The sequence below is a fragment of the Strigops habroptila genome, chromosome 10, assembly GCF_004027225.2.
Source record: "Strigops habroptila isolate Jane chromosome 10, bStrHab1.2.pri, whole genome shotgun sequence".
Taxonomy (NCBI): Eukaryota; Metazoa; Chordata; class Aves; order Psittaciformes; family Psittacidae; genus Strigops; species Strigops habroptila.
Genome location: NC_046359.1, coordinates 34,466,271 through 34,492,920, shown reverse-complemented (window position 1 = coordinate 34,492,920; position 26,650 = coordinate 34,466,271). Strand labels below are relative to the sequence as shown.

Below are 26,650 nucleotides of genomic sequence, written 5' to 3'. Positions count from 1 at the left end.
TTGTTGGGGTGCCTTTAGCAAGTGGTTTTAGTGAGCTGGTGGATAAGCTCTTGGCTATGTGCTGGCACGAGATGGAAAATCCTCTCCTCAATGAGTTTTGTCTATGTCTTTTTGCCTGGGGGATCTCTCCCGTTGACCCCCCCAGGGATTCCCTCAATGCAGGGTGGTGCTTGTTGGCCAAGGGTGGATGACTACCACTGGATATTATTTTCCACTCTTTCCTGCAGACTCATTGAGTCTCAAACTCTCTTAAGCATTGACTGCATTTCCCATAATTAATACGAGCCATTAAACTGCAATGTTGAAAGAGAAATTACCTAATTCCAAGGGAAAAAAAAAATGAAAATTTATTACTAGTACATGAGTGAAAATGAATATGAAACATGGAGAAAGGAGCCCTGTAGAAGATAAATAGGAAGGCAAGTGGAGTATTGACTTGATCCTTTTCTAGTGCAGGGTAATTTGGCTTCTAAAGTGAGTTAGATCATAATAAATTAAATTTAGATTTCTGCACATCAGTTAAATAACTCCCAAGACAGAATTCTGGTGTGAGGAAGAGGTGATAATACATGGTGGAAATATTATAATGAAGATTGTACCCAGTAACCCGCGACCTGTCTTGGGTGAGTGAAGGGGATTCCTCCTTACACTTTAACTGGTATTCCCTATCCCTGATCAGGCACCAAGAAACAGGGGAGTCCCTGTGTGCAGGTTGGTCTCCTGCCTCCCACCATTGGCATACGTGGGGAGCTTTTCATCTGAGGATGCTGCCTCACTTTCCCTCACTGTTTTCTGCAGTGAGGTTGGGGAGTGTATGTGTGAGCATCCTGCTCTGATTTCAGTTAGCCTTGTAAGGAAGTTTATATTGGAAAGCTGGAGAACGCCCAGAAGATTTAGGAGATGTGGATTGAAAGCAGATGACCAAACCCAGATATCTACTTCTGGCTGAGAAAGTTAACCCAATCTCTGAGCTTGTTTTGTGGCCAGATAGTGGTTAAAATAACTCTTTAATCTCCAATCTCTCAAGAGCATCTGTTCACTCTTGATACGTATTTAGCTACCTGATATTTAGGAACCATCCTACTGATAGCTTTCTCAACTCAAAAAGGTGAGCCTTAGTGAATCAAGGCAGGCTGACATCTTTCAGGTGGATGTTTCATAGGGGTATTAGTTATTCACTGCGGTATGAACCAAGAATGCAACCCTTGGATGCAAGGTATATCCAGGGCAGGATGAGAAGCAAATGCCATGGAATGAGGCACTGATAAATTCCATGTATCCAGTTACCACTGGGACCCCCCTGTAAGAGGATGATGGTAGTGGGATTAGATAGATGCTGGGGAAATGTTGTCCCAGCCCTTGAAGCATGTGGCAGGACCCTCCAATGTGCCAACCCCATGCTTCTGCTGGCCTGGCCAGAGCCTTGCTGCCCTTGCAGCATATGCAGAAGTTCCAGTTTTCCTGAAGCCATGACTGCCCATGGGAATCTGCCAGCCATCAGACACTTACCTGGCTCTAGCTGATCCAAGTCTATAGGGTTTAACTGACATTTAAAAAACCATAAAAACATATATACACATCCAACACCCCAAAGTGCCTTGTGGCCACTTTAAAAACCCGTTTCTCTCCTTATTAAGTTTGGTAAAACCAACTTTTCTGCACAGCATTAAAATTTAGGGACTGCAACTCCGTGGCGGTTGTTTTAACAGCGCCCGGCCTCCTGGGTCATCATGAAGACTTACAAATGCCAGGCTGCCGGTGCCTGGGTGATGCAACCGGCTCACTTTCCTCTCATCTTTTACTGCTGCAGTAAATCTCCTTTTGCAAGATGCCTTAGAAAAAGCATAAAGAATATTTATCACTCTGTGTACGTTGGTCCTCCTGAAAGCCCGCAGGCGGGTTACATCCATCCTCCTCGTAAACCTCTTACAGTGATCTTACTGGTTTCATAACTTTCTCCCAGCCTTGAATAACTTTCTCCCACTCCAAAATAACTTTCTCCAGGTACAGCTGGTGGCTTGGGGGTTTCTTCTGGTCTTCCCTGCACTGGGTTGAAGTGCTGGCATAGCTCCTGAGAAGACCATGGGGCCACAGCACGGGGGGATGAATACAACCCTGTATCTGGAAACCCCAGCATTACCGGGCTCTGTTGGATATTCGGGGGTGCTTGTGTTGCTGTGACCCAGGGCGGTGTGGGGTATCATGTGGCTGGAGGTGCCTGGCTTGGTCCTGCTGTGTTTCACTTGCAGGAGCTGGTCCTCCCTCCTCCCCTTCCTGTGACTAGAGAAAACATGCTGCCAGATGCGAGTAAAATCAATTACAGGATAAAAATCACCCATTTCAAAAGCTTCATTTTGCTATATTAGCAGGGAAAATCAGTTTTGAGATGGTGTGAACTGAGAGGGGGGGTAAAGAAAGAAAAGAAGAAGAAAAGATCAATTATTGGATAAGATCACAATTTTCTTTAGGGCTGAGATGTCTGTAAATGTTCGCATCTCTCTGTGTTACAGGTAGGCTGAGATCAAAGAGGTTGTGCTGCTGTAACGATGAGATCTTATCAGTGCTGCATTGTGCTTGCTGGCTGCCAAGGAATGCTTAAACCCCCTGACAACATCATGCTGCTGAGGGATGCTTAAACCTCCTGATGGCACCAAGCCGCCAAGGGATGCTTAAATCCCCTGACGGCTGTCGGAGCTGTTGGGTAACTCCAAATGCAGCTCCTCCATCGTTTTTGAGGTGGGGGACCACATGGGCACATGCTTGCCTGCTCTTCTCCCTGCAGTAGGGCTGAAGTCCTTGGTGGGAGACTTCTTGTAGCAAAGATCAACCAAAATTGGGCTGGGAGGATGATGGTCCCCTTCTTTCAAGGTCCCACTGCTGGAGCGAGCCCTAGGGCAGCGTATGGATGTGGAAACATGGGATTATGCTTGATGAAACTGCTCCTGTCTGATGCTCATTCCTGCCTGAATGGTTACAGGGGCGATGGGGGTGTAAAATACCTTTGTTTTGTGGCTGGAGAGAGATCAAAACCCTAACAAGGCCTTTGCGCTTTATATTTTTTGAGACTGTGCTGTTTCTCTGGATCCACCAGGGACCTGAATTTGGTTTCCAATTAGTCATTTTAAATTCAAACCGGCAGGCTCTCTTTGACGTGCTGTTTCAAGACCTAAGGAAAAATCAAACCCTGAAGACCTAATGAAGCTCCTTGTTAGCCTGCTGTTGTGATGCTTGCCCCTGCCGCAGGGCTGACAGACCTTCGTTGGGGCTTGGGAGGACCTCTGGAGCGGGGTCAAGTGTCCTCCGGTCTCTCCTCTCTCTAATGGGGCTGACTTTGTGCATGCAGGCCTCAGACGTGGACTGGGAGGACCTTTGGGATCAGTTTGAAGAGCGGAGGTACCTGAGCGCCCGGAGGTGGAAGGGCGGCGAGGACCCCTACCGGCTCCATGCCTTTAACCAGCGGGAAAGCGAGAGGATCCCCAGTGACCGTGCCGTCCGCGACACCCGCCATCACAGGTTCTGCCTCTCCCCTGCTTTCTCCTGATCTTCCTCATGAAACTTCATCGTATGGGTGCATAGATTCATTCATCTTCAGGGATGTGGTTTTGGGATGCTAGGTGGGCCCTTCACCCATGCCTAGTGAATGCACTTGGGATTGGTGCCGCCTGGGTTGTGTTTTTAGGATTGAATCTTTCACTGTGCTTGAATTCTTGGCATGTCTGGAAGCCCTAAACCTATTCATTAAAAACTGTATAAATTATTCCAGGACCACAGGAAAAGAAATGAAAAGCCTTTATTTGTTGTTCCTTCGTAAAAGTAATGGGTATGTGAGAACACATCTCCACAATAGGCAAAGTCTTAACTGGTGCTGCACACTCTTGCTCTGCAGATGATGCAACAGGACAGTGCAAGGAAGGTAAAATAACTGTTGAGCACTCGTTTTGCTTTGCAGAGAAAGGAGGTAATGTGGGAAATAAGGAATTATTGCTGATTGAGGGGGAGAGGAAGGTAAGAACTTGTTAGGTTACTAGCCACTCGAGCACCATCAGCATCAAAAATATCCTTTGGCACCCAAAGGAGCTCTTGGGAGAGGCCAAGAGGATTGAGCTAAGGGTTGCTTTAAGCACTCTCTTGCTGCTGTCAGCATGGGAAGGGGGCGGGTGGGAGTTGTGGTGCACCCTTGCTTGCTGTGAGTGCAAGTGTAGCCTCTCTTCGACCACCTCCCCAAACTCATTGGGGATGACAAAATCATCATGCCCTTTGCAGCTGCAGGTTGTTGATGGTCATTGGGGTTAATTGTTAGTTTGCTGGATAGAGTGATGCTGGAGTGTCCCGCTGGAAAATACTCCTAGGGTTCCCTTAATGCAGTTTTCCTCCTTGTTCTCCGAGGGTATAATGTATGCCTAACCCCCATTAGTGATCCCCAGCCCACAGCTGGTGCTTCCCAAGGAGCTGTGCCTGGCATTACATCCCAGCCTGCTGGCAGCAGATGTCCTCATGGGAGGACATGCCTCCTCATGGGAGCCCTTTGGGGGGACATCCTGCTCTGGTGGGAGCTCTGTGCCAGACCCAGCCATGGCACCTTGCTCCCAGGTCGGAGCAACTCAGCTCCCGGCATCTGACCTGACTCTGCATTTCCCTTATTGCAGTCCAAAAGCAGCACTTAGGCTGAAGTGCTGAAGCAGCACCAGATCTCCATCCCTATAGCAAGCCATGTGCTTATTTATTTATTTATTCTTTTAGCTCCTCTTCGTAGTAAGGACCAGATGCTCCTTTCTCCAGAGAGGAGCTGTCAGCCCTGATGGACGCCAGTTATAGCTGAGCAGAGTGCGAGTGTGCTATTCCTGGAGAGAATTAATGCCAGGGATATTAACCACCTGCCCTATTAAAAGGGAAGATTGACTCAGCTGCCCCCTCACTGTATCCCTTCTGAGAGGTGGCAGCAACCTTGTTCCTGGGCGGGCGGATGTGGCACAGAGTGCTCCTGCAAAAGAAAAGTTCTCATTAAGGAGGAAGCAAGGGCACAGCATGAGGGAGGGGCTGGGGCTAATTGCATTTGCTCCCAACTTCCTTAACCCGGTAATTGGATTCTGATTTATTGAATATGTCTGAAGAATGCTGCGGATGGCGCACCATTAGCCGAGCATTAGAGTGGCCACAGAGGAAATGGGGCTGTTGGGAGATCTGAGGGAGGCAGGCGCTGATGGGGAGGATGAAGCAGGGAGAAGGGTCTGGAAACAGTGGTCACAGGGGAGAGGAAGGTGCAGAGCTAAGCCCTCTCTTGAAAGATAATGCTTGCTCAGGGCAGAGGTGTCCCAGGAGGTGCTGCAGATGATGCTCAGGCATTACCGTGCAACCTGGGAGCTGGATGGGAAAGCAGGAATGGGCATGGCCTGCTCGTGGAGCAGGGAGAAATTGCTGATGGCTGTGCAAGAACATGTGAAGACAGTCCAGCATGGGGCTGACTAGGAGAGATCCCTCCTGTGAAGGGAGAGCAGAGTACTGTGGACCAGGCTATCATGAGAGATATGGGAAACCCCAGAGCTGCATGACCTGCTGGAGAGTGTGCTTAGAGACTTGGGTTCAATGGCAAACCTGGCTCGTCTGCTTTGTGTGAGCCAGGCTGGAAGTGGTCAGGCTTGCTTGTTTGAGAGTTAACCCACAGAGCAGGACCTCAGTTCTGCTCCAGATGACCCTGGGGGAATGTACATCCTAGCACAGTCCCCACACCAAGGGGCACCACCGTGCCAGAAGCCGTACTGATGGGCACCACCGTGCTGAGGTGCTCATGCCCAGCTCACATGAGGGGTTAGGAGACTTTGGAGGGGGTCTCACCTAACTCTTCAGTTACCATGGGCAAGCAGGTTCTCCTTCAGCCTCCCAGCCAGATGTTGTTGCTTGAAGCAGCTTGCTCAGTGTGTTTGCTCTCCATCTTTTATCCCCCCTGTATGACATGTGGCAGCACCAAGACTCACAGACCTGCAGACGATGATAATGCCCCGAAACCAGCAACTCATAATCTTGACCCAGGGGCTGGGATGTGGGAATGCTGCTCCTTACAGCTTCTCTGTGAGATGTTTTTCACCAGGATGGTTGCAGAAGATTTCCTGGAGTTTTCTTTGCTAATCAAGCCGAGCATCTGGACTTGCCAACCATATCTGAATATACAAAATCTGGCAAGGGCTGAGCAGCAAGCTCCTTGCCAGAAGGCCATGGAGAGGGCAAATACTTTCAGTGAGGTGGGATGTGGCACTGACAGCCAGTTGCTTAGCAATGTTTGCTGGATTCATTTTGGTTTTAGATTGCAGCCAGCAGAATAGTTTCAGATAGAGAGGAATTGCAGTGCTCTAAGGAATCTGAGCTGGAGAAACCGTGGTGGTTCTCTTTGCCTGCCTCTGGCCAGCGCAGGGCTGCAAGCTTGTACTTGGTTTGTGGATGATTTCAGCCACGGAAACGTCATGGCTTCTGCGGACTACATAGTGTTCCTTGTCCTGGGAGAGCTCACAGCTCATGGTGATCTGCCTGCGTTTCACTGGCATTAACTGCATTCGTGGGTGCACGTTGACTAAGCCCCTGGACCATTCAAAGGAATGCCTTTTCTCCTTGTATGGTTATGTGGTGGAATATCGTATCCCCACCAAGAGTCAAGGTTAACAAATCTAGGTGACACACCCACATCACATGCCGCCAGCTGATGCTGCTGGAGTGGATGGCTGGTCCCTCTCCTCCATGGTAGCCACATGCCTTTGGGATTACCTCATCACCACATCCCAACTACTGCAACTCCCACCAGCAAACCGCAGGACCAAAGCGTCAGGGTGAGTCAGTGCCAGGCATGCTCACAGCGGGACAGGAGCTGAGGTTTCCAGTACTGCTCAGTGGCTTGGAAACCCGACAGGGAGGATGCGTCGCCCCCAGCCAGGAGGTTTTGTCATGATGGCTCCTGGGCTTTTTCCATCTGTGGCAGACAGCTCCCGCGGAGCTCCGGTATTCGCCATCAGTTGCTCCATATGCTGCCTACTCTGACCTCCGCCTCCCAAATGGGTATAATAGATATGCAGATGCTAACGAGGCTGCCAGGTTAGGCTGGGACCATGAGTTGTGGCCAGCACCAACCTGAGCTGGGTTTTGTGCTCACTGATGGGGCAAAGCAGAGATGTGAAATTGGGGACAAGGAGAGTAGATGAGAGGGTAGTTGCTGGAGGAGAGGTAAGAGCTGTGAGCAGACCCCACTAGCTATTGCAAAGCATGTCAGCTAGCCTCAAGCATCCCCACTGCCTGTTTTCCTCTATTCATCTTGCTTTTTTTCTCCGCAGTACCAACACGAGTTTAGTAGTGCTCTCTCAAGAGCTAGTAGAGCAATAAGGCCAGGGATGGAGCCCTCTCAAATTCTGGCATAAGGCAATAATCATCTGAATTTCTGAAGCTTCCTCCCTCCCCGAGTCTCAAGTGCTTTACAAGAGGCCCTACCTACCCAGTTAAGCTTGAATTTTACAGCTGCTTGAGGGGTATGTGTCTAAGAGACAGAAAACAGCTGCTAAAATCCAATTATGATTGAAATGTGAGGCTGGCAGGGATACTGGCAGGTATGAATATCAGGCATTGCACTGTCTGCTGAAGATGAGCATCCTGGCAGTCCAGGACCTGGATCACACTAACTTGTGCCCTCCAGAAAAGCTCTGCCCTTATAATCTGTCCTATTCCCTTTGTGGGGAACAACACACACTTTAAGATTTCTTCAGGTTTCTTCACTTAAACCCCTATACAGTGCCAGCTGGAGTGTGTCTGTTGTAGAGGAGAGCTGTCCAGGGCTGGTTGCTCTGCTCATAGGGACTGTTCGTGGTGGGATGGGAAGACGTGATGCTTGTGATGTTCCTCTAGGACAGAGAGCTGCTGTCTTGCATTCTCAAGGTTCATACATGTCAGGATTTCAGTCTTGGAGCAGAACCACTACAGGCTGCAGTGTTATTTTGACCCATTAATTGCAGCGTGCATCCCAAGGATGAAGAGGCTGCACCTTCAGCTTTATGTTGGAGCACCTCTAGTTGGGGTGTTCAAAAATACCTGGCTGTGCTGTGCATGGGGATGACCGGGAGGAACGTCTGCCAGGTGTGGTACCTGTATATGGCCACAGACATGTGAGGCTGACTGCTCACCTCTGCCTCTACGCACCTTCCCTGTGTCCCATGCAAATGCGTTTGGTGTGCAGCACGTGTAAGTGTGTGTAGTTATCCATGTGCGGATTGCTTGAGGGCAGCTGTATTGCAGGCAGGTTTTGAAGTGGCTCTGTTTTTGGCTGAGTTGATGATTGCATCCCAGGAGTGGCAAGCAGTCAAGTGCGCTGAGGATATCGTAATATCTTCTTGGAAGTGAAGAGTTGAAGGGGAGAAAAGTAGATTTTGACAGCATTGCCTTTGGCTTAGCATGTTTACGATCCCCTTGGACTTTTCTCACTGCCTTGTCTTCCATCAACTTTCTTGCCCACTAGACCAAAACCACTTTGAGATGAATTGAGGTGAACACTGGGTCTCAGCAGCTAGAAATGCATTTTGTACCCCACATAGGGATTTAGGCATCTTATCTTTCTTGCCTGGTTTCTTGAGCCCCCAAAGGAGGAACTTAATGGAGGACATGTGTGGAAAAGCCCATCTTATTCCACAGACAGGACAAAGGTGGGGCTCTGCTCTGCCATCCTTGGCGGTACCTGAAAATTAGACCTGCAAAAGCAAGTAGGTACCTAGCACAGGTGGCCAAACACACCTCGAATTTGAGGGAAGGTTTGCTGGAATGTTACCCAGATGGACCTTGAACAGCTGAGAGCAGAAACAAATCTAGAGGTGTTCCTGGTTTATGGTTGCCTTTTCCTTTGCTGCCTCCGTCCGTTTCTCACTGTGGCCTCTGGGTTGTAGCTGAGCTACTCCAGTTCCTTGCATAATGCAGACTAAGTCCTGAGGGATTCAGCTATTTTTAAAATTTGCTTATTCAGGCTGTGTCTTGTGAGTTGCTGACTTGTAGACTAGAGCAAGAAATGGTGTGGGTATGGGTGTGTGTGCACATGGTGCCCCTGTGCCTGATGCTACTGGTTGCATCTTCTTGGGGCAGAGGGGTGGTGGGACAGCAGGGAGCAGGGAATGTCTGAGCAGAGGTATCTTGAGTGCAGTGGGGTGGGTGGACCTCTGTCCATGAGAATGAATGGAGCGATACAGTCTAAGATGTAAAGGAGGGAGCCAGTTGAGGAGGATGGGGCAGAGAGAAGGCTCAAATGCTCCCACATCTCTGGACTCAGCATTGGTGAAAGCTGGAGATGTCCTCATGCACCCACATGTGCGTGCGGCTGGCTTTGCTCTGTCCTGCACCCTCTTGTGTTGGCTAGGATTCCCTATGTGGGTGCTTACGTCTAAGAAGTGCATGACGCCCTAGCGAGATCAGGCTGGCAGCACCTTGTGTTGGTTGGAGGTGGCTGGATACAATGGGCTACTGGTCTCTTCTTGCTTTTGGGGTTTGTTGTTAGCTGCTCTGTGACTGCCAGCAATACCCCAAAGAGTTTTTCTGTCCCTTGATCTGTTATTCCAGCTGTTGCCACTGTTCTCCGGGCAGAGCCAGGGCATTTGTGATTTCATTACAAAGTAAGATTTATCACATTTGGGCAAAGTCCTGTATGTGTGAAGGCTGTCCCTGGCTCTCTTGCCCGCAGAACATATGCTGAGGCTGAATTAGCTGGGTAAGGGAAGATCTGGGATCCCCATGCCTCTCGTCTTGGTTTCCTTATTTCTAGAGACCGGCAAGAGCACAGCATGACCCTGCAGGAGAGCAGCTAATGGTGGAAAACACATTTGAGATGAAAGTAGGAAATTAGGAAATGGCATGATTGCTTTTGTCTCTTGGACACCAGACCCCATGAGGTTAACGCTCTACATTGTGTTTTTCCATCACTTCCTTAGGCTGAGATCTCTGGATGAAGATATGAGAACTGTCCATCAAGTAGAGCAGGGGCTGTGTGTCTTGGGGATAAACTAGGACTGCCTGTATTGACCAAGGTTTTGTTTCTGCCTTTGATTAGCTGGCTTTTGTGGCCTGTGAAACTTTCACAGGCTGGGCAATGTTTAAAGAGAGAGAATAGCTCATGCCTCTGCTGTGCAACCTGGTAACCCTTTGACAGTGATAGAAATAGCTAGCACAGGTTGGTGATGTGAAGGAAAGTATCTTATGTTCTGTTTCTTCTATTAATGCAGTTGGGCAGCTGAAAGTCAGCAAGAGACACAGCTTTGGGCAGCCAGCTTGCTCTCCACACTATTGACAACCACTGATCAACTACTTAAGATCCAGCCATACCATCTATATAAAAGGGGATTGTCATGTGATGCTAGGATTTATTTTCTTTCTCTAGGGAACTGTCATTATTATTTCTTCTCATCATAGTTATCCCGTTTCCAAGCTCTCCAGCCTTCCAGGAATTCAGACCTTTCTTATACAGGTTGGTTACCAGTACAGTCAGTTCCCTTAGCTGGGAAAATTTGCTGTCTGCTAACAAAAGACCTAGTATGGAGCTCCCCTTATCAAAACCCAGTATCTATTGTTTGTGCTGGAGTTTATACCTGCTGTCACTCACAGTTTGGGCTTACGTGTTGCTGCAGAGCTGAGGCTTTTGAATGAACTGAAGCATGAAGCCCAAAGCACAATTTGGAGAATGTAAACTGGGAAGGTCCCATCTGGCCAAGGACTTAAAAGGGTGAGGTGTAGTTTGAGTAAGGGTGTGCACTGTGTCCCCCAGACTACTACACACTGGTTATTTTGGCCTCCCAGCCCCTGTCAGGCAGCTGTACCAGCACCTCATGGTTCTGATGCCCAGTCCGTTGCCCATTGCTGCTGGGCCAACACTGGCTTTTGTGTGCCTGTTGGGTAAACCTGACCCACCTGTGACTACAGGAGGGCCAAAATCTGAGTCTTTCACTCAAAAGAGCTCAGTTCTGTTCTTTGTAGATTCAGCCCATCTGGAGTGCTCACTACACACAGTAGCATTTTGCACTTGGTCCTCTGAGTGAGTTTGAATTTGAAATGCCAAGGAGGTTTAAGCAACAGGTATGTGATCAAAACCCAGAGAGATTGTTTTCAGGTAGCACAGAGAACAAGGAGTATTGAGATCTGCAGTTGTTGGCAGCTAAGCAAGGAAAGCAAGACAGCTATTAATCAGAAATAGGCACTTCATAGAATCATAGAATAATTCAAGTTGGAAGAGACCACAGGAGGTCTCTGATTCAGCTTCCTGCTTGAAACAGGGTCAGCTATGATATCAGCCCAGGTTTCTCTCACTGCAGAAACCATTGAGCCCTCTGGGGCTCCTGCCTCTCAGGTTTGGCCCTGCATTTTGTAAGAGCTGACATAATTTACAAACCTTGATTGCAGCGCACGTAGTTCATAGCTCTTCTCCCCCAGCTGCCTGTGTTTGTGTAACAAGCTTTGAAGTTGCTCTAGTCTTGTGTTACCCATCTCTCTTATCTTGCAGACACTATGGGCCTAATTGTGCACTCACTTATAGCGAGTGCATCTAAATGAGAGCAGGGGTTAGTGCACATCGAAGCATGCTTGCTAAAGCCTCCCATCCCTGCCACTTGCCATCTTTTCCAGGACTGATTGTTATGTCAGTAGTAGATCTGTGTATTGCTGTGTGGTCACCCTGATGGAAGACTGCTGAGGTGACTGGAGATCTTCATCCATGTGCTTCACAAGCAAGGATCTGTGCTGCTATTTGGGTGATGCTGATGTGTTTGGTTATCTCAGGTCATAGGGTGATGGCCAGACCATCACACTGAGATCCGCTTGTCCTGAAGAGCCTGTTCTTCCCTCCTCAGATGGACAGGTCTTCTGTCACAGTCCATGTTGGCTCTGCAGGTGCTTGTCCTGGGATTTAGCGTGTTCCCTGGGCCTCCCTGGGGAGGAGAGAGACTTCCAAGTGCCAAGATCCCAACCCAACCCCCAATTTTGCTCTAATGTCTGAGGCAGCCTGTGATGCTGCTCTGCCCTCTAAGCCCTGCTTAATCACTCCCTGGAGCTGGCGGTGGTGGGTCAGGTCAGTCAACATCGCCTCCTTTGCGGAGACAGAGATTGTTACCACCAGGGTAACTGCAACAAAGTCAAAGGACTGCCACACTGTTGGATTTGGAGGTCCTATGTCTTCCCCACCCTGGCAGCAGAGTGGCTCTGCTCAGCTTTTTACTCCAGAGCTCAACTGATCCTGGGTTGCAAATTGTGCCCTGGAGTCACAGGCTCTGGATGCTCATGGTCACCGAGGGGACAGCATCTGAAGAGCCATGTGTCACTGCAGTTTTGTATCTCGAGGGGCTGCCCAGAGAAAAGGCAGCATGAGGGGGTTTAATTAGAAATGGTACTGAAGTGATACTGAGGCAGGCAGAGGTGGGTGTTTCTTCAGGAGCAGGGTTGGTTGTGTGGGTGATGTAGGGAATGGCAAATGTGAGAGTGCTTATTCTGCAGCAGTGGATTTTTGGTGCTATTCCTCCTCCCTGCTTTTCTTGAGTGATGAGGGTGAAGGCAACTCTTGGGAAGGAGTTGAGGAGTGAGCTAGACCACATGAGGAGCTGATGGAAATGTACAGGCGGGTGATTTGAATGCAGAAGGATGTGTCACTTAAGTGGCTGTGTTACTCATTTCTTTCCTGGAGGGCAAAGCTAGTTATATCTAAAAGAGCTGTGCGAGGAGTGTGAGTTATGGCATCTGTCTGCACAGCGAGCAGAAACCATTCCTGAGCTCTGCTCTCGGCTTAAAGGTGTCTGCAGGGTAAAAGGGATTGGCAGCGTGGGTACCTGAGGAGCTCATAGGACCTTGATGTCTCAAAGCCTGGCTCCCGGTGACTTTGGACTGTTCCAGCAAACAACATGGTATGATATTAAATGTCCTCCTGCTGTGTTCTGTTTCTCCAATTTGTCTCTTGTCCCAGTGCCTTGCTGGGTAGGAAGCGCATCTGCACGGGACAGGCATCCTCTCGAGAAGAGTCTGAGGAGTTCACTCCGGAGAAGACACAGCTTCCATCCCAGCTGTCTCTTCCCTGGAGAACACCTTTATTTCAGTTGGACTAATGTTTTGTTTGCCAAAAATTGCTATTTCAGAGAGGAAAAAAAAAAGCTGAAAATGTTTCTCCCCCCTCTCAAAATGATAGATTTCTTCACTAAGTTATTTTGGTTTTGTTTCACTGTGAGACAGTTTTTATTTCATTTTGGAAATTCCCCACCCAACTGTATATTGCATTTCACCAAGAAAAATATAGGCACAAAATAGTTTTGGGTCAATCTTAAATGACCTTTCCCTTGCCCTTTTCCAATTCATCAATTTGCATTCAACCCTACTCTTGGTAGCCTTGTGGAGTGTTGTGGTTATACCCCACGATGAGGACTGCTGTGCAAGCACTGGAGGGGCCTTCTTTGCAGTCCCTATGGGAATTTGCTTCAGCAGTTAGTTACCCTCATGGTAACAGGTTTGTGGCTGGGATGGAAGAGTTAGGAGAGCCTTTGGGATTTCCCTCTTGTGTAGGGCATTGGTGCAACAAGGGAAGAGACCACCTTAGAGCTGGCACCAGCAGTGGTGCCTGGGGAGAAGGGATTTGGACTAGTGCTCCAGTGCCAGACTTGTGAAGCTCTTGGCTGAGCCAGTGCCTTGGTTTAAAGCATCCCCTGTACGTGAGGGCATAGAACAGGACAAGCAGAACATGCACAGGCTTTGGAGCAGGGCTTTGCCTTCGTTACTATTCTGCAGAAGGTTAGTTTGTGTTGAGAAGTAACCACTGGTTAGATGTACTGCTAGCCCAGAGTTGAGATGCTATCTATCCATCAGTACCACGTGTCTCTCTCCAGCCTCCAGTCTCCTGCTCAGTCCCTTGGGAAAGAGCAGAGCTAGTACTGCCAGGGCTAATTATTCCTCAAGACAGAAGACGTGATAAAATATTAACCTTTTTCAAAACCAGAGCCCCAGTTAATTAGCTACACTTTCGCGCCACGTTCACCCGAAGATAAAAGCTCATTCCCCAGATATCTGTCTGTGGCGCAGTGATCTTTTTGCATGTCCCTGTCATGATGGGTGTCGGGGAGGAGGGAGGGCTGGGAATTTAATACAAGGCAGTGGCCTGCCAGTTTCTGTGCCCTGAGAATGAACCGCTCCATTTCAAGGTGAGTGATGTCTGGGTACCGGCACTGCTGCTTTTGTTCGAGAGGCTGAAGCTGGAAACACCCTGGGTTACATCCCTGTTGTCAGTGTCACGTCTCTGGACCCTGAATCTGGGGTCTGTGTGGGTGGACAGGGCTCAATAGAGCTGAGTGAATGGCTGTGTTTCCGTTCTTTGGTAATTTAAGAAAAAGAAGAGCCAGGAGGTAACAATTTCAGGATAAACCGAAAGCAAAGCTCTCAGTGAATCTAAAAGTAAAAATACAGGAAAAATGAAGGTCAAAAGGATCTGTTATTCTCATCCTGAAAAGGAAAAAAATTCGTTTAAATCTCAAATGTTTTTGCTGCTTGTAGTCATCTAAAGATGACAGGCTGTATTTAAAAGCAAGTGATTTTGAGTATCAGATGAAAAGTACACATTGGGCTCCTCTGGAACAAACGATGTGCTGGAGTGGAAGTGATGCTGCACCGTGCGTTGGCGGCTGCAGGAACCATCAGTGAGAGGATGTGGGCAGTTACCGAGCTTCTTCCTGCTGGAGGGAGGGATGCGGGTCTCTGATAGAGATTGGCCACATTGGCCAATTGTGGATTGACCACAGTCCCAGCTGTGGCCCTCAGGGTGGGCAAACACTGGTCAATCCATGGAAGCATGGGGTCTTCTCTTTAAACTCCATATGCCTCCTTCCCTGCAATGCACAGGGAGGTTCCTGGGGTTTTTATAGGGAAGAGAAAGCTTGCTTGTCTCGGTGTCCTTCATAGGGAGCAATGCCTTGCCCACCTGAACCATTCTGGGGCCCGCTGATGACTTCATCACCAAGTGCCTCAGCATTCGCAGTGTGCCATTGATCACTCTCTGCTAGAGCCATCCTCTGCCTTTGACCACTGTAATGTATTGACCACTTGTCTCGTGGTTATTACGTGCCATCGATTACTCTGATAAGTTGCCCTAAGTAATTCTGACAGAATGAAGTTGTTTGTTTAACTTTCATGCTTCTCTCGGTATTTCTATCGACCCAATATGTTTGTGTAGGCTGAATTCAAAGTCAAGCATTACTAAGTGATGGAACTAATTCTCCAAGGCTCTCTACTATTGATAATTAAGGCCATGCAATTGTTTTTTCCATCAAACTATTATTTGTTTTTTCAGCTACCCAGTGCCTTAGACTCCTACTCCATCAACTGTAGCAAAAGGGTGATCACAGAAAATGTTTCTTTTGGTCTCTTTCTTTCTTTACCCTGCAAGATTGATATCTAAAAAATTATTCAAAGAGCTAAATTTGAAGAAAGGGGGCCATTTGGGTGGATTTTTGCTGTAAGGGCTGCATGCCTTAGGTGTTTTGAGCTGTCACAGCGTGGGGTTGAGTTTGTGCTTCTCCACTTATGACTAAGGAGGTGTTGTGGTGATGGGGACTTTGTCTGCTTTGTTTTGCCACGTGGTGCCAGGAAGCTCTGGTCAGAAAGCATCCTCCCTAATGAATCTTTACATCTGTGGTTCTGACCCTCTAAAACATAGTTTTAGGTTGTCCTGGTTTCTAAAGACCTTTAATAAAGGATTGGTGGCTTTCCAGGAAGGTGCAAGGTGCCAGATTTTGCTTTTACTTTCACCACGTGAAAACTTTTGCTGCCAGCTCTGGTTGCAGTGAAATTGGCATCAGAAATTTGGCCACATTTTAAAATTCTACTGAAGACAAGGAAAGTTCTGGTTTTTTATTATTTGTTGTCTTTTTATTTTTTATTTTTCTTAGCTGCTTTTTTCTTTTTGCCTCAGTTCTGAGGAAGGAAGGGGGGGGGGAGTCAAGAAGCAAGACAGACCCTGAGTCTGTGTTGAGAGCCCTAGAAGACTGAATTATTCATGAGCTGCTTTGAAAATCAAGACACACAATCTGGTTTAACTTGTTTTTAAATGCAGCCGTGCTATTCTCTCCTTCCTTTTTAGTAGGTTCATTTTCTTCCTCTCCTCCCCTTTTTCAAAGACAAAACTCCAACGAATCTTTAATGAATTATAAATGCATCATCATGCCAGTTTTGAGGTTCGCAGGGAGCAGCACGTCAGGTTATTTTTGCCGTCTTGCTTTTCCCCCTTTCTTCAAATTTAGCTGTTTGATTAATTTTTTAGATATCTATCTTGCAGGGAAAAGAAAGAAAGAGACCGAAAGAAGCAGTGAGTTAGAGGAAATACTAATTGTGCACTAGCCAAATATAGCACTGTTTCAATTTCCAGAAGCTTTCAGGCAAGCACTTGCTGTGACCGTCACATTTATGGTAGCATATTGATGATGGAAGAACGTGGAGGCTGAGAAGACTTCTTTCATCAACAGCTGCATCTTCTCCTACCCTTGGGAGGGCTTTTCTCTTTTGCCTGTTTTCTGGTATTTTTGTGGTAGCATGTGCTGGGGAGGAGAGAGGTGGGGACTTGGACAGGTTCCTCTTGGAGTCTGATCTGCAGCCAGAACTGGTTCAGTGCCCTGGCAGTGTTTTCCTGATGGTATTCTTACAGTTTTATCCAATTACATCTAGTTAAAGCCTGCTAAATAATTCCTTGTTAGCTCTGATGCTAACCACCACTGAGTATTTGTTGCAGATGTGCCTCTTCGCCCTCGCTCCAATCCTTGCACACCCTCAGATCATCTGCTCAACAGGGGATTCCTCTTTTGATCGCCTCCATTCTCCCAGCCTCAGCAGGCACTGTGGCTGTTGCATGTCACCCTCAGGGTTTTCCAATCCCTTTTTGGGAATGCCAACCCAAGGCACATGCCAGACCAGCACAGAGAAATGCTACTGGCCTTTCTCAAGGGTAAGTTTTCACTTTTGGCAAGGCAAACCTGAGCTGGCATCCCGTGAAATCATGTGGCATCGCCTGCTGACATATGATTCCTTGTCCCTTTTTGCTTCCTTTTGGCATAGCTGCTTTCAGGAGTCCTCCACCTTCCAGCTGGTTTTTCAGCTTCTCTTTGCTCTAGGCCTTTTGGTAGCACCAGCCTGCCTGTGGTCATAGCCAGCAGAGGTGGACCTGCAGGACCTGGATAGACGCAAGAGGGTCTATAGCTGGTGGCAATCTCTGCAGCCACTGCTCTTCCTATCATGCTACGAAGGTCATGTACGTGCTCTGAGCAGCAACGTTCACACTCAGATTGTGATGCATCCTGGTGGAGTGGTCAGCATTGAAGCTCTTGGTGTTACAGAGGAAACCCCAGAGCTTTCTCAGTAGGTCTTTGTTCCAACCCCAAGTGCAGGATGTGCAAGCAGCCTATTTGCTGCTAACATCTGGCCCCGGCATGGCCCTGGGTGCCAGCCAGTGCATGTGTTGCATGGTGGTACTGGAAATGTTCACAAAGGCAGACCGTGATCAACCCTCCGTTTTGCAGCCTCATCCTGATTGATTGAGGAGGGGCAAAGCATACCCAAAGAAGGAGGGAGAGATGCTGGCCACTGGGAAGCTTGGAAAGACAAAGCAGGATTTTGAAGGCCTCTGAAAGCTGAATGACATGAGGTAACATGCAGGAAGGATGGCTTGGGGAAGAACTTGGCTAAGAAGAACTGAGGGTGGTGATGGGAGGTGAATGTCATGAACAAGATCACTGACCCCTCTTCCGTGCTCTGGTCATGCAAATACTGAACTGTCGTATCCCATTTATACTGCCGTACGAGACTGATGCATTGACTGTAATGTGAGCAGTGCTTCTTGGGTTTTCCATCCCTGGAGGGCATGAAGTAATGACTTTTTGAAAGGTACTCTGCACTCAGACAGAAGTCATTGGGCTTAATGCATGGATAACTGTGAAATGCTGGGATAAATGCCAGAGACTGTAACCCAGAGGTCAGGTGAGACAGTGCACAGTCCTGTCCAGCAGTAAGCTCTATAAATGCGTTTCCGTACAAGTTGGCACATACATTGCTCTATAGATCTGAATTGCAACATGCCTAGAGTCCCTATTTTTAGAGTATTTTCATGGAAGTCACCTGTAATTTTACTTCAGCTCAAAGATAGTGTTAAGGCATAATGGTTCTCACTGGCTGGGGGCTATGTCACCCTGAGAGGTTGTCCTGAGAGGTATGACCAAGGCATCTGCATATCCTGCCATCCCTGCAGGCATGCAGAGCCCAGCACATTCTCTACCAGCTGGGGCAATGCAGCTGGAGCTCTTATAGAATCACAGAATGGTTTGGGTTGGAAAGGCCCTTAAGATCATCTAGTTTCAACCCCCTGCCATGGTCAGGGACACCTTCTACTAGACCAGGTTACTCCAAGCCCCATCCACATTCACAGCTTCCTTGAGCAACCTGTTCCAGTGCCTCACCACCCTCACAGTAGAGAACTTCTCCCTTATATCTAACCTGAACTTCCCCTGTTTAAGTTTGAACACATTATCCCTGGTTTTCATTGTAAGAATGAAAAATGATAAAAGAAAGTTCTCCTTGTTTTTCTTTCCTGGACTGCCACCCATCCCAGAAGTGGACTAGCTTACCCTTTGGTAAGGTACAGTCATGTTTTCAGCATGTCTGGTCTTTTTCCTCTGCTTTCCCTGCCATTCTGTCTCTCTGGCTGGGTGTGGGGTGACAGCATGGTCCCTGGGAGGTAGTCCTTGACTGGATGGTGTGTAGAGCAGAGCTGTAGAGGTTTCTCCCAGGCATGGATGACTTGGACCGGCCCAAAGCCAGGCTGGAGCAGAGGCTTGCTCCAGTCCTGACTGGCTGAGTCCTTTCAGAGGTGTGCACCAGGCTGGTAAGATCTCTTCTTCCAGCATGGGTGCCAGCTGAAAGCTTTCATGTCAGTATTAACTCCTCCTTAAAGTTGCGGTGGAGATTTGCGTAATTTAGCTCATTTTTCCTGTAAGCTAAAAGGACTTCTTGTCTTTTTCCCCTTTCTCCACCTAGTTCGTCTCTGCTTCTGGTATAGCATCCATGGTTGTAACATGCAGCTCATGGTAGTTGCAGTGCTGTGACATGACTCTTGCATGTGTCTTCACTCAAGAGAGCCATCAAGCTTGGAGAGCTAGTCAAACTTGAGGAATGTCATCAGAAACCCAAAGTGCTTGTAGGTTTGCCCATCAGTATGAACCCATACTGTTTGTGATGGCAGGTCTCTGTCCTTTGGGCTGATGTGAGAGGGAGAGCCCCGTGGGTGCGCAGCGTGCAGACCAACCCAAACAGTCTTGGTTTAGATGTGTGGTGACAAGACTGGTCTCCCACATATTTCCACGGAGAAGGGAGAAGCCAGGAGGGAGTGAAAGATGCTGTAGCTCTATCTGATGAGGCTGGCTGTTCAAACTAAATATGCAGAGAGCGCTTTGGAAGTGGTGAGCTGTGTTGAGGGAGAGTTTGGACTTCATGGAAAATGTTAAAAATTCAAAGCAGAGCTGCTGGCAAGTGGTGGCCACTGAAGCAGAGAAAAGGAATGAGCTGAAGCTTGGCAGGGGGAGCTGGGGGAGTGGGATGGGGATAATCATCTCTTGGAGGAAGTTAATGAGGTACAGGAGAGGGTGAGTGTGAGAGGTGGGTTTCAGGAGAAACAGTGCAGCTCTGTGGGCATGTGATAGTGTCAAGGAGAAAACATACTCTGGATGAGCCCAGGGGTGGACCAGGAGAGACTGAGGAGTGGTGTCCATCTCTGTTCACACTGTTGGTCTTTACCATTGTGCTGTGTGGCAGTGTTTCTTTGCTTTGGTGAGGGGCACTATAAGTTAAGTCTATCATTTTAAATGTAAAACAGGTTGAAACCCCCTGGAAATGGGTATGCTCCATGAGGAGGACCTCTAGGGATGCAAGGATGGCTGTATGCAAAGTCCAGCCAGGGTGGGATACCCCATCGCTGAACAGGAACACAAGGGTCGAAGCAACCCAAGAAAAAAGAGTGATGCACTTTGGAGGCCACTGGAATGTCCAAGGGTTGGGACTTTACGGGAGGGCTTTGTGATTCTTGTGATGAGTGCAGGGCTCTGGCCATCTGTTCCTTGTCTCCACAAATGGGTGTGCAGTAATTTATTCCTGCATATTGGGAACACGGAGATGAGATGTGCTGCTCCTTCCACCCTAGTACAGCAAGTGGCCAGTTCAGGATGGGATTTTCCAAGGGTGATTCTGAAGATGTCTGCAGTCAGAACATCCCTTTCACAACTTTCTGATTCTGAAACGATTTCAAATTTGAATGGGGAATAACCTTAAAATAGAAAAGTGAAACTTCCCATCTGATGGAAGTTTGACTTCTGGGTTTGCAGGACAGAACAATTGTCTCTCTGGCTGGATGCTCTCTCTGGGGTTTTAGAGCAGGCCATCCAAGCTTCTGTCTTCTTTTGCCCTCCCCAGATGCTGTGAGCACAGCATTCCTGCTAGCACTTGCTGTGCTAAGCTTGCTCCCCTGTCCTGCTGCAAGGTTTCAAAGCATGGTACTTTAAATGGCTTTAGCCAGTGAGTTTCAACACACTGCAAATATGCAGTTATTCCTTTTTTTAACTTTTGGGTTTTTTTGAACAATCTAAAAAAAACCCCCCATGATTTCATTGGTTTCCTGAAAATGTTGTGGGTGTTGTTTTTGTTGTTTTTCTCGTTGCAATTGGGTGACCTATGAAATCCCATAACCAGCACAAAATGTTTATCCAGTGACAGCCTGAGGTAGCACAGGCAGCTCTTAGAGGGTTTATTTTCATTATTACAGCAATTTTAGGGCTGCATGCTGCAATTTTCACTTGCAGTGAGGTATTAAATTGAAATTACCCCAGATGTAATTGTCACACAAAATAATTCTGGACATGCTGGATTTAATGCTTTTCCAAGCTGTGGGTTTTATTACCCAAGCAAGAGCCAAAAAAACACTTGTAGTCAACAACTTACACTGAAATCTGCCTTCTGGGAGGATGTTTAGCTGCAGTTACACTGGGAGAGGAAGAAAAAAAATCAGGACCCAACTGGAGGAAACTTTGGGATAGCTTTGAAAAGAAGGGCCCAGGCATAAAATCCTGCTCAAGGGCAGAGCCAGAGCCACATAGGGACCCTGGAGGAGTCCTGGCAGATGCAGCAGCTCAGCCTAACCCATTTTGGGCTGTTTTTTGGAGAGGTGAGTCCCACCAGCGGTGCAGAGGTGAATAAGGCTTGGGGTGCTGCCATGTCCCTGCCTGCGCTGTAGCAGCAGTGCAGTCATCGGTCCCATCTTTGGGCTGCAAGAGAAGTCAGGGGTGAGTCGCAGAGCCAGTGATCAAGCTCTGGAGGTGCTTGTATATGACAGTTCAGTGTTTCCCACATGTACATTGCCTGGGTAGGCTGAGCTGGTGCATAGAAATCTAGACTTTCAAAAGCACACGAGGAGCCTTCATTGCACCGCTGGCAGCCAGCATGCAGTATCCCCAGCACTCGTTCTGGTGGGTGATACAGCACACATCCACTGCAGCTTTAATTATTAGCTCCTTAACTATTGTAATAGCATAAGTAAAGTATTGATAACTTTATATTTTCCACCCTCTTTCATTCTTTTCCAGAAATAGCTTCCCTTGTTTGCTCCACAGACACCCCTTCTGATGCTGCACTGGAAGTGGGTGGAAGAATGCGCATCTGGGAACAGTTAGGAGATAATGGTGTATAAATAGCACAGGGAGAGCAATTGTCGTAGTCTGTCCCTGCAGCTCTACAAAGCAAGCGAGATCTGAGCCTGAGCGTGGCAAAAAAGGCACCGAGCAGCAGCAGCAGCTTCTTTCTCATCATATTGTGCTGGGAAAGCTCAGTTGAAGTTGGTTATTAGATGATGCAAGGGACCACAGTGACCCAGATGAGCAGCTCAGGGCATGACCCGATGCTGCTTAGTAATTCTGAAACCCTCTACTTTTAGCATCCCTGATGTAACTTTGATGAATGAGGGTGTTGACGCACAGGGCAGTGTTACTGAATTTCCTCCTGCATGTGGAGTAGCTGTGCAACTTTGGTGTCCTTTGAGGATGCACCTAGAATTAGAATTGGTTCAGTGATGAATTTCTAGGGTTGGTAACTATGCTGAAAGGACAAGGTAGTAATGAGACGTCTGCTTTGTCAAGTTGAGGCAGGATTTGGGAAAGGTTTTGAGCGAAACAGAGAGAGAAAGCAGCAACAGATTCAGCTTGCAAATATTTTGTCCCACCCAAAATGTCATTTTGTTCTTATCTTTGGCATTATTTCACCTGTTGCACACTCTTTTTTCTTTTCATTAAGTTCACTTTGTAAATAGTCAGAAATGCAGTTTCAACATGAAAAGATTAAAAATTCTTGTTAAACAGAATACCTCAAGCATTTTGGCATTTCTGAGGTGCAACGTGCCATGCTGCTAGCATAAACCAGCAATATCTAGCTGCTCTTACTTGCTCTCTCCTCTCCGTCCCCAGCTTAATCTTTCCATCTGTTTTCACCTCGCCTTGCAGATACTGTGGTCCAGAGCTTTGGGGGAGAAAAGTGATGGTTTCTTGAAAGATTGGTTGCTCAGTCCTCTTCCCTGCTTCACTTGAGGATGGTAGTGGTAGCATCTGGGCAGCGACACAAGAGCAGGCAAGTGGCACACGGATGGGAAGGGACCTGATGGCTGGGATGTGGAGCTCCTCAGGCTGGTACCCTCCTGCCACTGGTGTGTCGTCTTAAGACCATCACAGGGACCGACAGGGACCTGGAAAGAGCAGCACAGATGTAAAAGGTGTATCTGGATTTCCTGAGCTAGGAGTATGCTGGCATCAGCCTGTAAAAGCCACAAATTTCATCATCTAAAGGTCAAAGTAATTACAGAGTCTACGTTTCCTCTTGGAAAGAAGACAGCAGGGGCTGTGGTTGCACTTGTGGTTTTTACCTTCTGCAGGCTGGCTTGGAAAGTGTTAAATGCCAATCTTCCCTGTAGTCAGGTTGTGCTATTAAGGCAGAATGAATAAGGAAACAATCAATCTAGGAGCAGGACTTGGCTTACATTGCAGCCGGCTGGTGGAAGTTGCTGCCTCAGGAGGTGGAAGTGTGGTGGCTTGGAGCTGGAGCTGCAATGATGCTCTTGCCTCCACTGGTGGCACCAGCTGTGTGGGTGCTTGGGTGCTTGGGCCTCTGCCTCAGTTTAAGCAGCAAAACCTCATCACAATAAACCAGTACCTCTGTGGTGACACCAAAAGACCCAGGAAGCTCATAAAACAAACCAAGGCAGCATAAGACTTGCAGCTAGCCTTTTGCGAGTGCCTTAGCCGTGCCTGCCTTTGGCATGAAGGACCCCTTTCTGATCCCATCGTGCTAACATCAGTGGGGAGTATCTTTGCTGAAGGTGGTGTTGCCCTCGCTAATATGAAAAAGGAGGACCTTTATCTTCCCACTACCTGTTGTGGGGTGGCTGGTGGCACCAGGAGGGTGCACTAGCTGGCAAACAATGTTAAAGGGCTGCAAGCTGGGTGCCTCCTTTCTCATCCCTTCCTGTTAATGACAGTTAAGTTCTTTGCTGCTTTAATCCTCAGTGATTTACCTGGCAGGTTCTGGACTCCTTCAGAAAGGATTCATGCAGCCTTTCCTCTTTGTCTCTCCTCAGGTGTACAACTTTGCACTATCGCCAGGACCTTCCATCAACCAGCGTCATCATCACCTTCCACAATGAGGCCAGGTCAACCCTGCTAAGGACGATTCGGAGGTAAGAGCTCCTAGTTTGCTCTTAAAGAAGGGTGAAGTGGGCTAGAGGCTTTTGTGAATAAAGGCAGAACCTGTCTGCACTCACAGCAGCAATGGGATCAGACTTATCAGCTATGGTCTCAAATGATTACTGGGAGAAATCAGCGTGAAAGCTGGTCTCTGAGAAGCAGGTTTTACAGTGGGATGCTCAGGAAAGTAAGTAGTTGTGCTCCCTTTGCAGGAAGTAGCATGGGACACTCTTGAGGGAGCAGCAGAAGATTAGACATTGTCTGGGATAAGAGGTTTTATAGCCAGCTGGGTATCAGTGCTCAGCTGTACTTGTTCCCAGTCCTTTAGGGACAGCTATTATTCTGCAGATGTCTGCTCTGGTAGTACTGTTTGAGCTCCTCCAGTGACCCATTGAGTGCCAGAAAGGTTTGCTAATTGAGAAGCCCTAACAGTGCACATGCAGACTAGATTTTCAAGGACGTTTTCTGTACTCCTCTGGATACATGGTGGAGTGCTCTGGGCATGTGGCCATTTCTTCATCTGTTGTTTTGTTCTTGGCTGTGTTTTGCTGTAGTGGATAGACTAAAGACTTCATTTTCACCACAGGTTTTTGAAATCAGTGTTTAATCTCAGTGTGTGCCTTGAATCAAGTTCTCTTGTGGGAAGATTTAGTGAAGTGTCCACTACACATCCGAGGGTCTATTTCCAGGTCTCTGCTGGTGGGTTCCTCTATAGCGAGCTTGGGTGTGCTCTGCTCTGTGCCTGTTTTGGTGGTGTTTTGGAGGTGTGTCTCATGCCCACATAGGGAAGGTTTGTGCTCTGCTGCAAGCCTTATCAGTTAAACCTTGGCAGCCCCAGGGACCCTTTGCCATTGTTGGTACTGGTCAGACTGGGGTTGCTGGCTGTGGGGAGGCCTCAGCTGTGCCTTCTTCACCATCATGTCCTCGCTGGGCTCTTTTCTGGAAACAGCATCGTTCCTCAGATGAGCGCACCCAGTGCCACAAGTGAGTTTGACAGTCCTGAAATTGAATTCCTGCTTTGCTTTATGGTTTCATGCCCAATCCCATCTCCTTCACTTCACGCTTACTAATCTGTCACCACTTTCTCTCTCTAGGGTGTGCAGATTTTGGGTGTGCACAGCACTGACACTTGGTACTGTGTACCACCTCCTTGATCCTGGACCTTCTTTTTTATCTTTACAGTGCCTTGCATAGGTTTACCATTGTATCAGAGGTGGCAAGGCAAAGCCAAACACTCTGCTCCTGAAATATAGGATGCTTATAACATGTAAAGCGGAGGGATGGACTTTAGTCTCATTTCTCTCCATAACTTAGCACTTGACTGTCCTGGCAGGTACAATTATGAGTGTCACATGAGAGATGTTAGACCTGTGATATGGCTTTTATGCCTGGATCCCTGATACCTGGCTTCATTAAAGAACTGTTCACGAAAATGATGGCAAAGCTAGAAATATAATCAAAGTTAGTTTGAATATTTCCTTCTTCCTCGAGGATATTGTCCTCTGAAGTGTGTGATTTCCAGCTATAAAAAGACTTTCTTCATTGTTCCTCTTCTTTTCTTTGTTTGACTTCATTAGTTGGCCCTGCTGCCTTCCTTACCTGGTTGCATGTGATTTCCACCACAGCTTTGCCCCCATGCACTGTTCCTTCCCATTCACCTGCTCCAGCAACTCCAGCAATCATGTTTTATCTGTGGGGAGGTTTTCCCCAGCTCTGTGGCCCCTTCTGAGCCATCTTTCCTGTAGGCTGATCTCCAGAAGGTGACAGAGCCTTGCAGAGCATCCCACTGAGGTGCACCACAGAGGCAAGCCCAGGCAGTGAGGAACTGAGATGACAACCTAGTGTCCCCATGTCCCCTACCTCTCCCTGGGCTAAGATCCTGAGCTGACCCTACTTTTTCTGGTCCTCATGGTTTGGAGGTGGCTTGTTGGCATCAAGTTTCACTGTTTTCCCCCTGGGTGTAGTACTTGCAGGCTTGCTTTGATCCAACCAGCCATACGGATACCAGCCCTTTAAGGCAAGTTGTGCTGGTGACATGGCCCCTGCTCTGCTCCTCTCTGGCCATGATTGTGCACATATTGCCACCTCCCTGCCTGTTTTTGGACCCAGATGAGGGCTCATCTGCCTCTTCAGCCTCTGTAGGTTAATTGGCTGTGCCTTCTGACTGCTCTGTTTTTTCCCCCTCCTTGCTCAGCAAAATGCTTAGTTTAATTAGATCTTCCAGATCACTCCATCCCAAGGTGGCTGTAACAACATGGATCATTTTCCATGGCCACTGAAAAAAAACTCTGTCCTCCTGACACCGTTTTGTGTCTTTTGGAGCAGTCTGTGGCCAAGTGTCTCTAAGCACTTTTGGCATGGCAGTGAGTGAAATGGTTTTCTCTTCTACCCTGTTCTTCTCAGTACATCTCCACATCATGCCATTGTCCCAGGTGACAGATGGTCAGACTGAGGAACAGAGAGGTAATTTGTCTGTGGCTGGTGCAAGATGCACCATCCCTGGAGATACTCAAGGCCAGGCTGGGTGTGGTTCTGGGCAACCTGATCTAGTTGAAGATGTCCCTGCTCATTGCAGGGGGTTGGACTGGATGAGCTTTGAAGGTTCCTTCCGACCCAAACTATTCTGATTCTGTAAGATCTTGGGTTGCAAACCTGGTTTCCGGAGTTCCAGTAAGTTGGGTTTTCCAGCCTCGTTGCAAAATGGATATTGTCATTCAGGAGCAAGAAACAGGGCAAAGGGACATTGCTTGGTCTTACAGGAGACCGTGGATGAGCGGCACAGGGAAATGGTGGTGAACGCACCCTCTAGCAGGGGGAGAGATCAACTCTTGCAGAAGGGACCACGTACATGAGGAGCAGGAGGGATTTTGCTG

At 48.0% G+C, this 26,650-nt stretch overlaps 1 protein-coding gene across 2 annotated transcripts in view; it reads left to right on the top strand.

The window, feature by feature from the left end:
- Positions 1-26,650, top strand: part of GALNT14 (polypeptide N-acetylgalactosaminyltransferase 14) — a 98,505-nt gene that overhangs the window by 31,703 nt on the left and 40,152 nt on the right. The window contains exons 2-3 of one of the 2 annotated variants that reach the window (XM_030498964.1): positions 3,344-3,513; positions 23,672-23,770. In XM_030498964.1, coding sequence (XP_030354824.1) covers positions 3,344-3,513; positions 23,672-23,770 — 269 coding nt within the window. Of the gene's footprint in view, positions 1-3,343; positions 3,569-23,671; positions 23,771-26,650 lie in introns of those variants that run through there. The other variant, XM_030498965.1, reaches the window with a different exon arrangement.